Source organism: Parasteatoda tepidariorum, chromosome 11 (assembly GCF_982258835.1).
Source record: "Parasteatoda tepidariorum strain Cologne lab strain chromosome 11, Ptep-v5.0, whole genome shotgun sequence".
In the NCBI taxonomy this organism is placed as follows: Eukaryota; Metazoa; Arthropoda; class Arachnida; order Araneae; family Theridiidae; genus Parasteatoda; species Parasteatoda tepidariorum.
Window position 1 is genome coordinate 34,742,223 of NC_141765.1, and position 17,624 is coordinate 34,759,846.

At 26.6% G+C, this 17,624-nt stretch overlaps 1 protein-coding gene across 6 annotated transcripts in view; it reads right to left on the minus strand.

The window, feature by feature from the left end:
* The window catches only part of LOC107450094 (palmitoyltransferase ZDHHC2), a 77,176-nt gene that overhangs the window by 14,151 nt on the left and 45,401 nt on the right, over positions 1-17,624 (minus strand). For all 6 annotated transcript variants that reach the window (XM_087154741.1, XM_087154742.1, XM_087154740.1 and 3 more), the window contains one exon: positions 3,044-3,174. In XM_087154741.1, the coding sequence (XP_087010867.1) occupies positions 3,044-3,174 (131 nt within the window). The remainder of the gene's footprint in view (positions 1-3,043; positions 3,175-17,624) is intronic.

The window sequence follows — 17,624 nt, forward strand, 5'->3', positions numbered from 1 at the left end:
AGATTTCAAAATTTGTGAAATTTATGGCAATAACTGAAAATTGTTTGATGATAAAACCATGAGAATTTACGTCTAAATCATACAAATTGGACGCTTCAAAAAGATGTTAATTGAATTAATCTTTTGAGATTCCCGTGCTGTAATTAATAGCGTATTAAAAATTTCGACATTTTAAAGTTTAATATAATTTAATATGATATTAATAATTAAAACTCATTTTTTTGTAAAAAAATAACATTATTTAAAAAATACATATGCCTTCTTTTTCACACTTTGCATTGCACAAAAAAGAATTTTAAAGATTTTTAAATTCATGAAATCTATCGCAATAACTGAAAATAGATTAATGATAAAACCATGTGAACAAAAGGTCAGGACAAAATCAAATCACACAAATTGCATGCGTAAAAAAAAAGGTTAATTAAATTAACGTTTCAAGATTCAAGTGTTGTAATTAATATAATATTAAAAATATTGAGACTTAAAAAAAATATGCAAAAAGCTATAGTGATAACTGTAAAAAATTGAATAAAAAAAACGATAGAATTATCATGTCAAATAACAAAATATTAAAATGTAGGATTTGCATTTCCTGTATCATTGTAATTAATATCAGGATTTTAAAAAATCCTATGAAAATGAACAGCAATAACTACCGAAAAAAAAATCGAAACACTGCCTGGATTTAGCACAAATCGACCATGTCAAAAAGAAATTACACAGTTAATAACTGTAAAAAAATTGATAGAAAAAAATGTTAGAATTATTACATCAAATAGTGAATATTAAAGTGCACACATCATATATTCCAGTATTTGAATTTCCTGTATCATTGTAATATCAGGATTTTAAAAAATCCTGTGAAAATCAACAGCAATAACTGCCAAAATAAAAAAAAAATAAAAAAACAATCAAAACACTGCATGGATGTAGTGCAAATCAACCGAGTCAAAAAGTAATTACACAAATAAATATGCAATTAGAATTTCTCGTTTCTTAATAATATCGCATAAAAATATCAGGATTTAAAAAGCCATGCGTATAAATGTAGTAATAACTGTGAAAAAGTCAATTGTAAAAACAGTGTTGTCGCATCAAAATTAAGTATAGGACTTGAATTTTGAGAGTTATAATATTGGAATTTTAAAAATAACGAGCAAATCAACTGCATGAACCACAAAAGAAAAGAAAAAAAAGATTGAAATATGGATTTACGATGGTATCAAACAAGGTGATTTCCACATATCTTAATATCATATTAAAATTCTATCTAATTGTAGCCAAATAAAAACAGGGGGCAATGCATAATACTGATTAAATAATTCTTTTGTTACAAATTGGAAATTCGCTATTGAAATTAAAGTTTAAAAAAATGAAAAAAAATTTTTTTTTTTCTAGCGAACAATTATTTAAGTATTTGCCACTTTGGGATTACTTTCAAAATGTAGAATTTTATACTTTTGTGTTTGTCTCAATAGTTCATTATTTCTAGCCGAAGTTATCATGGAATTTTTTCAGTCTCGTTTCTTTGAAGTTACATTTTTCTCAAACAAATTGCTTAAAAAAAGTTATCGTGTGTGTACTTAGGAAGAAAAAAATAGCGCTGATTAGAGCAGTCTTGTTAACATATAAATGTCCTATTAATAAGAGTTCGAGTAAGTAATGAAATGTTAATTTTAGATTAGCAGAACTTTGAGAAAATTTTGTCGGACTATAAATTACTGATTTGCCGATTTTGTTTCATTTTATTCATTGAAATGTGTTCCATTATACTTATGAAGTAAAATTTGAATACTTCACTTTCAAGATTTCACCTACATTTTGTTTGGTATATTTTCATATCTTGTTTAACTTAAATTAAAAAGTTAATGCATCAAAATGTTATATATCAAACAATTACTCCTGTGTCTAATGGTTAAAAGTTCAATAGAATATATTTCAACGAATAAAATGAAACAAAGCTTGTACCAAAATATTAACTGGCAACTGAACAGATATGGAAATTCTGGAATATAATTCACAGTAGATAAACATGGAGTAAGTAAAATTCTTTCTCTGTCCAAAGGAAACATTTAATAACAAGTTTGCAATAGCTTATATAAAATTCTAAAATCCTTTTGACACAGTAGTCTAAAGGTCTTATTGTAAATAAATAAGGAATTAAAATCCTTACTGCTACTTTACTTGAAATTTCTATAACACACAATATGTATGAGATTATGAAAATGGGCTTTGAAATTGTTTGACTATACATCTTGAGGAGTATACTAGGAGAATTAGTCTACATATTTGCTAGGAGTTTTAGTGAAACATGTCCTTTAACAGTAACAAATACCTTTAGAAAAAAAAAAGATTCACGTTAGCAAAATAAACTCGTAGAGCAAAAACTAATACTTAATAATAAAAATAAGTTAGTTTTGCACATAAAAACTAGAAAGAAAATAAAGATCCAAAAATAGATATTCTGATTTTGTAAGGTCAAATGTTGAACAAATAAAATAAATATTTGATGAAAACTTTTGCATGCAATTAATGCTGTGCACAGTAAGGATTCATTTTAAAAGAAATAAAACTGAATTCAATCCCATAACTCTAAAATTTAACTGAATAAATGAAAAAGTTTATCTGAATTAGCCTGTTAGAGGAATTTTAGATGAATTGCTTCTCACAACAAATTTCCTTCTCCTCCAATCGCAGATCGTAGCTTGTATGAAATACCTTCCAAGTATATGATTTAGCATTGAATCTATAAAATAATATCTGATCAAATAAATCCAACCTCATAATTTTGATCATGGTTACATTGTAAGCATCAAAGGTGACATTCCCTTCCAAAACTTTCCAACCAGCAAAAATATTTTTAGCCAGAACATATTTAATGTGCATCCTGCTGTGTATATATGACAGATCATAACTTTAACTCCAAAATCAAACCCAGGAATACAAACATTTAAGTAGATAAAATAGGTTTACTATTGATATAATAAAAATTAAAGGTATTTTATTATTTAGGAGTTAATTTTAAAAATTTATATTAACTTACCAGATTCATATAATTTTCCAGAGACAACTTGTGACAGTTCACTTTCATCTTCAATATAAGTTCTATTATCCAATAGACTACTGGATACTTCATCGACAGTTTTCTGAGGAAAACTAACCCCATCACCTTGACTATAAAAAGAGGAAGACAAGTTTCAATCTAAACAAGATTATACTTAATTTAATAATAAATGTCTATAAGTGCTGCTGTATGTACCATTCATCAAAAAGTCATGAAATTAGAGAAAGGTCACATGGAAATAATTTTTTTTTCAAGCCATAAAGTTAGGTGAAAGAACTCTAACAGAGGATATACAGTATCTAGTCTAAATCTATAGACATCTGTTCTACGAAAATGTCAAAATTCTGGACACTTCTAGAATCAAAATAAAGTTTTTCTTTCAAAATATAAAAAAGTAACTTTTAATGTGAAAAAATTTCAATTTTTCTTAAAACATTTGCAATTTGTTAAAAATTTTATCTTATGCATAAGAAAATTTCGAATAAGAAATAGATCTTTGTGGATAAAATATCTTTAAAGTAAAAACCTGTTGTCTTGAAAAACCTACTTTCCAGACTTTCTGAAATCTTTAGGATTCTAGATGCGGGACTTTCCAATGAACAATATTTTAAAATAGAAGAGTGCTATGCACAAAATTTATCTGTCTAATGTGAAAGAAGTAATTAATTAATGATAAATACCATAACTTTTTACCACAGTGTAACTTAAAAATTTAAACAGAATAATTGTTCTGTATGTAACAAAATTATGCATTAAATATCTATATTGAATTGAGATATCACAAAAAATGTCTTTTTAAAAAGACAAGGAAATTAAAGATGAGCTTTAAAACAAAATTGATCAATAAAAGTTATTATTTTGATCTGCATCTTTTCTTTCAATTTCTATAATTTAAAGAGATGGTACTTTTATTACAGGAATTACTGAATAAAAATATTTTGGAAGAACTAAGCAAACTTTCATGCATATCTGATACAAATTGAGTACAATTAAGCTGTGCAAACTGGATGGCTAAAATAAGATGCCAGTGGAAACAGACTATTTCAAGAACTTCTTGAAATATTATGGAATGAACTAAGATATTCTCTTAAGCGAGAATGTTTTCAAAATGGAAATTAATCTGATTAAGATGTTAAATTAAGTATTCAGTCAGAGGAAAATGCTAATAATAAGTTTTGCCCTAACAATAAGATCTTCCCACACTAAAAATAATCTTATTTATTTAAAGCGCAGACCTTAAACACGTTATTTAATTGATGTAATTGAATTTATTTGAAATTATTAATTAACAAATTCAAATACAAAACCCTAACTTTTTCTGTATGAACATATATTTTTTTCAATGGATATGACCCTTTTGACTTTCAAAATATAAAGTAATACCTAAACATGGTACTTAAAATATTTCTAATTTTCCTTTTTATTTTGTCTTAAATTTGGTTCAAACACATGCATTAAGATCAAATCTAATTGGGCAAATCTTTAGCCTTGAAAATATTAGGTGCCACATTTTCCATACTTAATTTTGCTTTATGGGCATTTAAACCAAACCAGCAGATCTAGGACAATAAGATTTTAAACTTAACTTTGAGCGAGAGTTTCTTCTACGCATAACCTTTTTCATTATTTATCCTTTCTGTGGAGAAGTTGATTAGAGATCTAGGTTCTTAGTCAGTAAGTCAGCCAATTAGAGATTCTCATTTGCCGTTACTCCGTTAAAATGGTAAATTTATTTTTCCGTTAAAATGGTAAATTTTTATCTATTATTTTATACATGTTTACATAATATGCATGTAAATTACTCATGCTCTAGTGATAATATTATATATTACCAAACCAACATGAGAATGCCTTGATGTAGATCAGAGAGATATGTCATTAAAAATTTGAAGTTTTTAAAATGTACAGATATATTTTTTTATATACAGTGGAGCATCGTTTATACGACGATCACTTATACGACGTTTACATTTATACGACGTTTTAGTGTGGTCCCAAATCATTCCTATTCATTTTAATGTAAAAATATATCGTTTATACGACGCACAGAATCGGTTATACGTCGGTTTTTAGATTTTGTTCACGTTTACTTAATTTTTTATTTTTTCTTGTGTATTTTAAAAAAGGGCAGAATTTGCCAACATGAGTGATACAGAAAAGGGTGCCAACAAGAATGCTTGGATGACGACCGTAATTTTTGCTAGATGACTGAAAAAACTAGACAATGTTATGAAGAGGGGAAAAATAAAAATTTTGCTATTCATCGACCAATGACCAGCGCACCCATCGATACTAATTATTTTGGAAAATGTAAAAGCTCTCTTTTTTCCTGCAAATTGCACAAGTGCGCTTCAGCCATTAGATTTGGCCGTGATTAGAATCTAAAATTTCATCATAGAAAGCAGTAAGTTCAACTCGCTATTCAAAGCATTGCATTGTAGAGACTAATAGCAAGAAAATATAATTAAAAGTAACATACATTCAAATTGCTCACTGCAATTTTTCTTCTTTGGTTATTTGTTTGTTTTGCTTTGTCTAATTTAGAAATTTATGCAAATCAACACGCTAAACATTAAAATTAACAGAAAACAGAGTTAGTTTCAGTTTTAGAAGTAAAAATCGATTATACGACGTTATCGCTTATACGACGTTTTTCGGTGGTCCCTTCGGCGTCGTATAAACGATGCTCCACTCTACTTGCATTTCCTTTATTTCTTACAATTGTATAAATATATATTGAACAGTTCACTTAAGTATTACAATATTGAAAATCTTTAATATCAACTTCTCTCAATAAAACTTTTTTTCTAAATTTTTTTAACTGTATATCAAAAATGAATCTATGCCCATGAATGAATTGGTCGTATTTTGAATAAAAGTTAGCAAAATTGAGCCTTATACCCTTAAACTAAAATAATCCTAAAAGTCTGACACAACATTAAATTTTTTTTAAAAGTAGTTGAGCCAGTAAGAATATTTTCTCTACGATTTCCTAATTTGGTTGTAACTGGAAAGAATGATATCAAAATATTTTAAGAAGACTCACAAGAGTTTCTTTTAATGATTAGAGAAATAGTGAAATTATTTTAAAATAAATTCATGATAGTTTTAAATATTAAAGTAGAGAATAATCAAATTTCATATTAATGCAATACTATACAATTACGGAATAATACGTTTAATAACTATTTAATTAAATAGTTACTAAAATGTATTGCGTAATATTGCATATTTTATTACTGAGGCATTATTTAGGAACATCATTTTTTCTAAAAATAAAAACTTTCATAACTTCTTTATCCAACAAAAAATTCCCAAATATCCTAAAAAATTACATTATTTTACAGCAAGAGTACAAATTGAAAAATTGTCAGAAAGAGGCATAAAAATTTAAGTTTATCCTAAGTACACAGCATAGAATACTTTCATTTGTTTTAGATCAACTATTTAAAGTTTTGATGCAATTTTTCTTCCTTTGCTTCACAGAATTATTCTGGCAAACAGTTTTTAGCAAGCAACATGAAGCTCAGTCATACATATCATAAGCTAATTTGTTTTTGGATTTTTACTAAAACTACAAATTTTAATATTCTAATATTCTTTGTGAATAATACTTCACATTATAATATTAACTTTATTTTAGCGAGAGCTTAATAAAAGTAATTTTGAAACTCATTTGTTTACACACTTTTCATACAACCACAAAAATATCTAAAGTTTATTAAAAGTTTGAATGATTTAGACGAATTCTTCCTTTAAAAAAGTATTTTTCTGACAAGTGATCACAGCTAATACAAACACTAAAATAAGATACATACCAAGACAAACAATCTATGCATATTTAGAGGTCCGTTTTTGTGCTGCCCAGTTTAATTTACTGCATATTTCATTTACTTAAAATGAAATATGCAATAAATTAAAATACAATATCCACTTGAATTTCTTGTTCAAACAGTTCAAAGTAGATATGTCAAAATTGTTGATTGCAAAAGCATGGGTGAAGCTAGAGTTAACAGCGCCCTTCTCATTTTTCATTCATTTTTTTTTGCACCACCTCATAATTTGTCAGATTTAAAGGGTTGTAATTTTCTAGATAATTTTTAATTTGAGATTCTAAGTAAGATAAAAGTGAATTATTGGGTATGGTCTTGATGTTAAAAGCTGTTAATGCAAGTAAAATAACTAAAAAACAATACTTAGAATATATGTTTAAATAACAAAAATATACCCAAGCAAGAAATTAGAATGCATAGAAAAATGTTTCAAAATTATTTTACAGTGAAATATAACACTTAACAAAAATCATACTATGAAAATTAAAAATGCACTTCCTATATATATAAGGATTTCTGTTGTAAACTATATATATTTCAAGCAATTAAAAAAATGTCCCACATCTAGCAAACTAGTGGACACATTAGAGGAATTTTCTTCAGGCTGATTTAAATGCCCTTTTTGTGTGAACTATGCTCGATTAATAGCTTTTTTAAAAGAATATTTTTCAATGAAATTGATCAAAATTTTAAATAGTAATCCTGAGAGAATTAAGAAAGCAAAATTTCTTAATCAAACTCTTTCCAAAAAGAAAGAAATGCCTTTTGTAATTAGGAAACATGAATCTGGTAACTTTCCAAGGCTGTTCCAGAGGACAGGTATCCTCTCTTGCCCACAGTATAAATATCTAATAAATGTATCAAGTGGGGTGTAGAACTCAATCTATGATCTACTTATAATTTTAAAAAATTTGGATAAATTAAAAGAGGCTTAATTTTTTAATTATCAACTAATATTTGATATTAATATGAACCATATCTTTTATTCTTAAATGGTTGCCTGTAGAAAATATATAAATTGAGAGAGAAAAAAACAAACTCTTTTGGTTTCAAGTTTTAGACCAGTTACGATTTTAGGGAAATTTTTTGACTTGCATTGATTCTTTTTACAAAATTTTTTATATTCCTGACCTACGTGTAACTACATAAAAGCCAGGGTAATTTTGGCCCTCCTAGTTCTTGCTAGAAATTCTATAAAAAGAATATTTTATTATATATGTAGTAAAAGTTGCTATTGACCATCATCCATCATTCTTAAAACCATCTACCTCCCTGTTGAACGGTGCCAGACTCTCTGAATGGGAAAAATTCCGGAATATTTAGTTTACTTATTCTTTTTTTAGAACTATTTAATTTTAGACGTCAGTCTTAACACTACATGTAGGCAGCTCGCAACTCATGATGTAGCTGTTATACTTATTTTCCTTCTTTTTTAAATTTGTTAAGTTTAATTGTTATATTAATTATTGTCTTTATACTGCCCTTGCTCCATAAATCACTACATATATATATATATATATGCACACACAGTAGTCTTCACTTAATGTGATGGTGGCTAAAGTTAATAAAGTCTTGTTATCAAAATCAATCAGCCCAGATTTTATCTATTCATTTGTATGTAAAAATTACTACTTTCTGTGATCACTACACCTTTTAGTTTTATCAGTGTTTTTATCTATTTTTTAAAAAATCAATTTAACTGCCAAAGAAATATTTATTCTCTATACTTTCAGAAGGAACCTGATCTTTTCTATCCTTCTGAGAGTTCTCCCTTGTTTAACCTAAATGATCTCTCAACAACAGGTGCATAGCATATCAAAAAGGAGTCAACACAATGCTGTAGCATTTCATGTTTTCAAACTTTCAATGTGCGACTTAAATAAGTAAATGCACCTAATTTCTTGAATCGCCTAATCCGTTAATGTTGCCAAATTCATTGTGTCCCAATATAATTACATTAGGCAGAGACAACTGTATATATTTATCAGCATTTCCAACCATTATCAATCCACTGCTCAATGATCTTCTTCAAACTTTTTTAAGACTTTATAAATGTATGCAGTTCACATAGCTTCCAACTCTCCGCTGATTTCTGAGAGGATTTTCTTATTATAAAATTGTAGTAAATTTATGCTTTGATATTTTATTCTTGATGTAAAATGATTTTGATAATTAAAATGTACATCTTAGGGGTCTGGTAATCATTTGGTAGGAGTTGATGAAATCTGAAAAATTTCTTCTCATAATTATCAATAATATCAAAGGAAAAATATTTTGCCAAAAGAGAAAAAGTTGGCAGCTATGTATATATACATATCTGCATAAGAGATATAGTCATTAACATGGCTCAGGACAATTTTACATATTATTTAAAAGAATTTAGTCATTAATATTGTTGCTTAGAACCTGAAAACCAGTCTTTCCAACAAAAAATTCCTATCTGCACTAAGGATTCTTACACAAAATGTAAAATTATCAAATAATTGCAATAAATAGTCAAAAATGGCGTATTCTGGGCGAATTTGCCCAGAAAAATTCTTCTTAATAGTAATTGAGTTTAATTTTAACCTAATAATCATTCTGTATTTGTATTACTGTTTCCCAACAGCTCGTCTGTGGACCAGTGCCGGTCCTCAATTACTATTATCATAAATTTGTTATTTATTCAATATTGAATACAATATCGATCTTTTCCCTTACTTATTAGCAGAACAATTCCCTTTATATTTATTTCTTTTTTACTTGTTTTTTTTACTACTTATACATGGTTACATAATTTGATTCCATTATTTTGTCATTTAAATAGAAAATTTGATGATGTTACTCATCTCTCTGATCTAAATCAGATCACATTCATGAGTTCATTCACTTTAAATACTTTCAAAACATACATTAGGTCTCTGCAAAAGGCCTTCGAGTTCCAAGTTAACGCAGTTAATCAATAGCAAAATTAATATTTATAATAGTATTAATAAAAATTTAGTTATATATTTAGTCTCAAACTACTTTTCATTGTAGAGAGTATGTGGTAGATCATAAGCAAACTGAATAAAAATAGTTTAAGTGCCACAGTTTTGCCAATAAATCAAATTACTAATTTTGCCAGTTTGCAATAAAACATGGAAATATTTAATTTGTCCATTGAGAAGATTAGATTGAGAAATACTAATAGATGATTTAAAGTCATAATTATTTTTATTTTTAGAGAGTATTATCGTAAGGAATTATGTCACACTCATTATTCCCTGAAATAGTCTTTTACGCTGTATATTAGTAGAGGACTTTGCTCTCAGAATCTGTCTCAGTAAATAGTTTCTTTTAAAACAACTCTTAATCATAGCGAATCTCTTGAGTTATATTTGCAAGGGAATATTTTCTAAAACGTCCAGTTGATACTTAAAGGTATTAACTTTATTGCATTATAGTAATTTTAAGGATTCCTATATGTTAAATAAAAAATTTCCTGGTGCTCAGAGAAAATGAGAGTTTTGTTCAAATTTTGAACTGAAGGGTTGACTTTTTATCAAATGTGTGTGCATTTCACAATGTATTTTTTAATGCATTGATGATGAAACATAATTTTTTTTGACCCTTAGGCATTTCTATTACAGATTTTCAGATACAGATTTGTGACTGCATCATGAAAATTACCCCAAAATATCTTACACGTGTGTCTCAGTATGGAGATATTCTGTGGCATAATGTATACCTAATTAAAATAATTTACTCCACCAATGCATTTACTATATTTTTTGAATGGCTATATTGACAGCTATTTACGTACAAGTTACTTTCACAGCAGAAGCTGACTATATTATTAGTTATTTAAATAGAAATTAAAATTTGTGGAACAATATTATCAGTCAATTAGACTTGACTAATACTTTAAAATGATTAAGTTCAGTAGTTTAAAAAGTCGCTCATCTCTCTGTGGTATAAAATTAAAAACACAAATATTGTTCTAAAGGAAAAAATAGGGTAATCTTTGTGCTGTGGTATGATAGTACAACATGATGAAGTAAGAAAGTAAAATGTTAACTTTTCTTTTCTTGTTACTTATGTTAAATAAAGTATAACAATAATTTAGAAAACAACAAATAATGTATTTTAGTTGATAAACAGATAATCTTTTTAGTATTTATTTTGCTCATCAAGTTGTGAAAATGAGTGTTTAAGACAGACTGTAGTGTTAGTGCTCCTGTTTTAGGTTTTGCTCAGAGTGATATGATAAGACACATGACTCATTAATATGCTGTTTTTATTTGTAATTAACTAATCATACATATTGAAATAATGAGAAAATGCAACAAACTTTAAGCGTGAGTGAACTCAAACTTTTGCAGAAAACTTTTATATGCGAGTGAACTTATAATTAAAGTTAACGTTTGTTATAACACGATTTTTTGCAACAATTCGGAAACACTTTATTTATTTTTTAATGAACATTTCATTGTATCTACTAAACTACTATTTCTTTTTATCCATCCTGATCCATTCTAAACAAGCAATTTTATAGCATATTTGAGTTTTGATTTTTTTTTAATGGTTTACTTAATTTAGTGTCTTCCCTTTCTTATAAGCATTTAAAACTGAAGCAAATAGATATATTTTAAAGAAAAATTGAATTTTTTTTAAAGAAAAATTTATCAAAAATATTGAATAGTTTATAAAGAAATATAGTTTAACAGCAAAATCTCTTTTATCAAAGAAATAAGTTAAGAGAAATATAGTAATAACATGAAATAAGGAAATTAAAGAAGGCAGCATTATAATTTGCTTCATTGAAATAAATAACCAATTAATGTAGCTTAATTGGCATCAAACCTCTCTCAATACATAGTACTTTTTAATTTACATAAGAATTTTTTTAAAAATAAAATTTCAGAGTGAACATAAAATATAGCAGTTCAAAATGTGTTTATTGCACATGAACTGTACATAACAATAAAAAGATACAGAGTAAAAAGTACAAAACTTTTAGTTTAACTTATAAATGTGCTATTTAATCTCCAAATATCATGTAACACAGATGTAAACTTGTAGGCTATTCCATCCCATGCTTTAACTAACATGTCTTTATTGATGTGAGCAGCATCTTTTGTAATTCTATGTTACATTCTTAAACTTATGGTTACACTAAGTTTAAGGATCTAAGGTTAATATGGTTACAATAGTTTTAGTTAGAAAAATGGCCAAAAGCTTCAACCTCTTAATTTAAATTCAATTTTTTGCATATTTTATTAAAATAGAGCTATTAAATTGCTTAAAAATTCTTTGCAAACAATTACGAAACTAATTATCCAAAGATAATTTCCTACAAAATATAATTTCAAATTATTTCTATAACTAATGAGTAAAAAAAATTTGAACTGTAAGATATACAAATTTTTTACATAATTTATTAAGCAAAATCTGAAAAATACAGTATGTGTAAAATGATTTCAAAAAAGTCATATAGTCAAACTTTCACACATTCCTTCAGATCAATTATACCAATTTTAGTATAAAATTATTTAAAAATTTGAATATCTTAAAATTCAATTTTTTTAATTCATTATTAAAATAATAAATTGATGAACAATTAAAAATGTATATTTCGTATGAAATTATCTATGAATAAATGAGATTCCTAATAGTTGGCAAAAATATTTTAGCCCATTCCAACAGTTCAATGAATATAATGAAATAAGTAAAAAGTTGATTTTACTTTAAAGGGCCAAAACTTCAGACCTCTTACTTTATTACTGTGACCATATTTTGAGGTTAAAGAATACAAATCTGTCAAAAAATAGATGTTTAATTAGAGAAAGCATATTTGGGTCTGATTTTTAACTTAAAATAATGCCTGTTAAAATTAATTAGCATATAAGAGGTAAACTCTTTGTAAAACTAACATCGCACTTAGTAAATGAAAATTTGATACCTAGTTTGATCTAAAGTCATTGATGTATTCTGTTTTTATTTTGCACACTGAACTTTTAAAACAAATAAAATAAACTTTTTACTTTCATAAACTTTAACCCAAGTTCTAAAATGAGAACCTTTCTCTTTTCTATGCCAATATATTTTTTGAAAATGGACATAGCATTTACTTGGCATTTTACTTAGATGCATCATCTTCCTGCTACTTTAATCCAAGAGATTAAGTTCGAAAACATACTTCCCTTTACATAGAAATTACATAATTTTTTTTTTGCGTTTCAGTATTCATTTATTCAAATCATTACTGACCATAGTCTCTAAGTCAAAATGTGTTTTTGGAGACTTCTTTCACAACTATAATTAAGTATTTTTTCCCTTTTTACAAAAAGAAAAAAAAATCTTAAGATAAATGGCAGATGCTGCACATTTTTATTATATCTAAATAATTAAGGAAAGCTAAGCAGAAACTATTAAAATCTCACCAAACAAAAATTCTTTACTAACATTGAAACAAGAATAGCAGCTGGAAATAAACATGTTGATAAATATCATAGGAGGGACAAGGTGGACATTGTAAATAAACATTTGACTTAAAGTGAAGTGCATCAGCAGGTGCTCTTTTAATTTCCAAATTTTTATATTTATTTGTTATTAGATTTTTATAGATATCAATTAATATAGTTAAAGAACTGGTTTTATAACTTTTTATTAATTACTTCATAATATCAAGTGGGTTAGTAATTTTTCTGATTTTCAGTTCTTTTATTTTATTCTTGGAAACAATATTATCATAATTAAGTAAAATTTGTCCTTACAAAATTTGATAAAAAATAGTCAACTGGAGAGTTGGATGTATTATTATTAATCAATAAGTATTATTTCTTTTGTTGTTCAATACATTTTATTATGTTTTATTCTCTCATAAATATATTTTGTATCAGTTTTTTTCTGCAAAAATAATATTTGACTAAATCGAACTAACATTTTTAAATAACTCATTAATGGAAAAAAAGACAAATCATACATTATTGGATTTCCTTCTTATTTTTGAAAATTTGTATATTTTTATGATAAAAATTAGGGATGTAACAATGTGATTTGGACTAATAGCCTAATACAGAATATTTGGCTGAAACAAGCAGAAATTTTTTTTAAAGAAAAGCATTAATAAATATTCTTTATTATTTATAAATAAGTCTAGTCAATATAGAAAAAAATAAAAATTTAGCTATAGTTTTGGTATGGGGTAAAGGAAAAAAACAAACAAACTAAAATCATTATTCATTCGAATTATTAAAGATAAGTAAAATAAAAAAGATATACAAAAGCGAAACAGAAAAATAAAAATCTATCTAATTTTTTAAAGAAAATTTTAAAGTTGAATATCTCAGTTAAGAATAAAGTAAGTCTAATAGAAAATAGTAAGCAAGCAAAAAAAAAACACTCTTAATTCTTAAAACAAAAAGTGTTAGAAAAAAAACCTGAATATAATTAAAAAAAATCAGCATTATAAAACTCGTGGTTCAGTACATAGAAATCTAGTTTCAATTCTTCAAATTTCGCTTTTCCATTAGTGTTTCAGAACATAAATTTACAAGTTTTAGAACTTGTAAATATGCTTTTAGATCCAGGGATGTGATTCTTCCGCGGATTCGCAGATTTCCGCTTTTTTTTTTCCTCCAGATTTTTCCAGCTAATTTCTGAGGAAAATTTTTTTTGAACAAGTTAAAATATTTTATGAGGAATTTAATTTTCCGCAGAGCGAAAGTATTGAAGTCCTCATTCCTCCCTCTGATGTTTCTCTAAAAATCATTTCCTTGGGATAAAACTGGTTGACCTTCATACGGGGATGAGATTTCTCCACTTTTTCCTCTCGAATTTCAGCCTTTTTATCAAAAACTCTGATTCTCTAAAAGTTTCGATTTTTTTAAAATAAATATCCAGCTTTTTTCTTTTTTTTTTTTGAAAATTCAGTCGTTGAAATAATATAATTATGTTTATTTACGATTTTCAAAGATAAACAGAAAATTTAAATTATGTCCCAGCTGCTAACCCTTCTGTATTTTTACTTATTTTAGCTATTTTCTCCGCTTTTACGCACAGAAAATAAGATTTTTCTTATTTTTATTTGTCCGCCGGATAGCTCGTACTTTCACAATTCAGACATTGTGAACCTGTTGTCTGGCGTAAAAGCAAACGAAAAAAAAAAAGAAAGAAAAAAAATAGAGGTGGATTTGAAGTGAAAATATTTATTTGCCCATTCAATTAATCTTGTAAATTTTTATTTATTATGTCTAAACAAAAACAATACAAACAAGCCTTTTAGAAATCCCAAGTCCAGACGCTGCAAATATCTCGATTCTTATTCACGCGAATAAGCATCGATTTTCGTAATTACCTGATTTAAAATATGCGCTTTGCAATTCTTATTTACGCTATTTAAACATCGTACATTATGATTCTTATTTACGAGATTTAAAAATCCAATATAGCGTTTTGTATTTAAGCATTTTTAAAATCGCAATTTTATTATTAAACATCGATTTTCGTATGTACCCGATTTAAAAGTTAAACGATGCGATTCTTATTCAGACGATTTAAAATATCGTACACCGCTATTCTTATTTACGAGATTTAAAAATTCAATATAGCGATTTAAAAAGTATGTATCGTGATTTGTATTTACGTGATCTAAAAATTATGCATGATTTGTATTTTCGCATTTTTTAAAATTTGATATAGAGTTTCATATTCATGTGATTTAAAAGCGTCATATCGGGATTCATAATCTCTCCATTTAAAATCATGCATGTGATTCATATTCATACAATTTTAAAATTAATCATCGGGATTTATAATCATATGGCTTACAAGTTTAAAAATCACACTTTTTTTGTATATAAGTATATATATATAGATATTCATTCTTGGATTTCCCCTTTTTTACTTTCTGACTACTCTCATCACTGTAGGTTACTCTTTATTATAATACTTTATTACAAAACAATATTTAAACTTTAAAAAAAATGCTGAAAGATATTTTTCTAGAATATACTTAATCAAAAATCTGGCTAAACATTCAGCCAGCAAAATATTCGGCAAAGGGTCCAATATGGAATAGTGGTCGAATATTTGTTACATCCCTTTTAAAAATAATACTCATTAGTTGATGAAATGTAATCTAACTTCTTTCATCATTACGATAGTAAAACTCTTATTAATATTTCATTTGACTGCTTAAAATTATTTCATACTTATTGAGGTACCTAGTTATTATTTTCTTTTTTACAAATACTACAAATATATAGGCTCTAGCAAAAATATTAAACGTACAAAATAATCTCATAAAATTTCTTGCAAAAAACATAATTTTTGTGTAGGATTGACAGTTAAGGAAATAATAAACGATGCAAAGAAGGTAAAAGAAAGAATCCTATCTTTCCTAAGTTTTCCTGATACATCTAAAAAAATACAGATACAAACAAAAAATATTTTTCATTCAAATAAACTTCAAACATACAATTTTTAGTCAAAAATTATATGAAGCATTTTTTAAGAGAAGCTCTTTCAACCTTTACTTTCATAAACTATTTAAGTAAAACATTTCCACAACAGCTCATTGGGGGCCAGGTAGTTTATGGAGGCTACTTAGGTGACCAACAGTGTGATTATGGCAATGTGGTCAGCTTTGTGCAAACTGCCTTTACTCTACAGACAAGCAGCAACTCACCAATCTGAAGCTGGGTGGGCTTCAAACTGTTATTGAGGATCCTAAACTATTGGTTTTTACAGATAATTTTTTTTAATAGTTGAAATGAATAGTTTTGTGAGCATAAACTTCTATTGTAACACTCAAGTTTTTAGATATTTAAAGAGTGCTGCAAAATATTTTTCAACTATTTCACCTCTTTTTTCGTAATTTTCATTTCTTAATCATAAAGTAAATTAATCAGACTTAAAAAGACAAACTGTAACTTGGTTAGAAAATTCATATCGTATACTTCTTACTTTTAATATATTTTTCCAGAGCTTATAGGTTTTGAGATATTGAGGGAAAAATTTTGAAAAAGATAATTTAATGTTCTCCCAACTCTATTTACATAGCATTCCTCCATAAATTTTGATTTTAATAGAAAAATGATTCAAGTAATTTAATCAAAAATTGATTGCAGTTCATTTTCAACATTAAACTTTTTGCTATGACTAATTAGTTTTCTTTGCTAATTCATAAAGCATACTATGAAAAAAAATGCTTTACTGCTCCCTTAAATATTTTTTATTTATTGCTAGTCATTAAAATACAGTACAGAACCCGTTATCCGGAATTCAGAAAACCGGAAAACCAAAAAACCGGAATGAAATTCGATAAATTTTCCCGCCATTTTAAAATTTTTTTTTTTCCTCATAAAATTTTAGGTTTTTTCTTTCTTTTTTGAAAGATGTTTACCTTACAATTATTTTGGAAATAATCACTAGTGTATTACTTCATCGTTTTTTCTTCTTTTTAAGATTATTACCAAATATTTTTTTTTCAGTTGGGTTTAACAGTAAAAAAAAAAAAAAACGGCTTTTTGTAGCGATTCAGAAAACCGGAAAAATCAGTTATCCGGAATAGCGATGGTCCCGATAGTTCCAGATAATCGGTTCCCTACTGTATTAATAATGAGAGTTTCTTTTGGAACAAATTTTATATAATGCATTTTGTGTTTGTAGTGTGGTAGAAGAAAATTCTTTAATCCTAGAAAAAAAATTTGTAATAGAAAAATGCTTTAAGTAGTAAATAAAATTGTATTTTATTTTCTGTA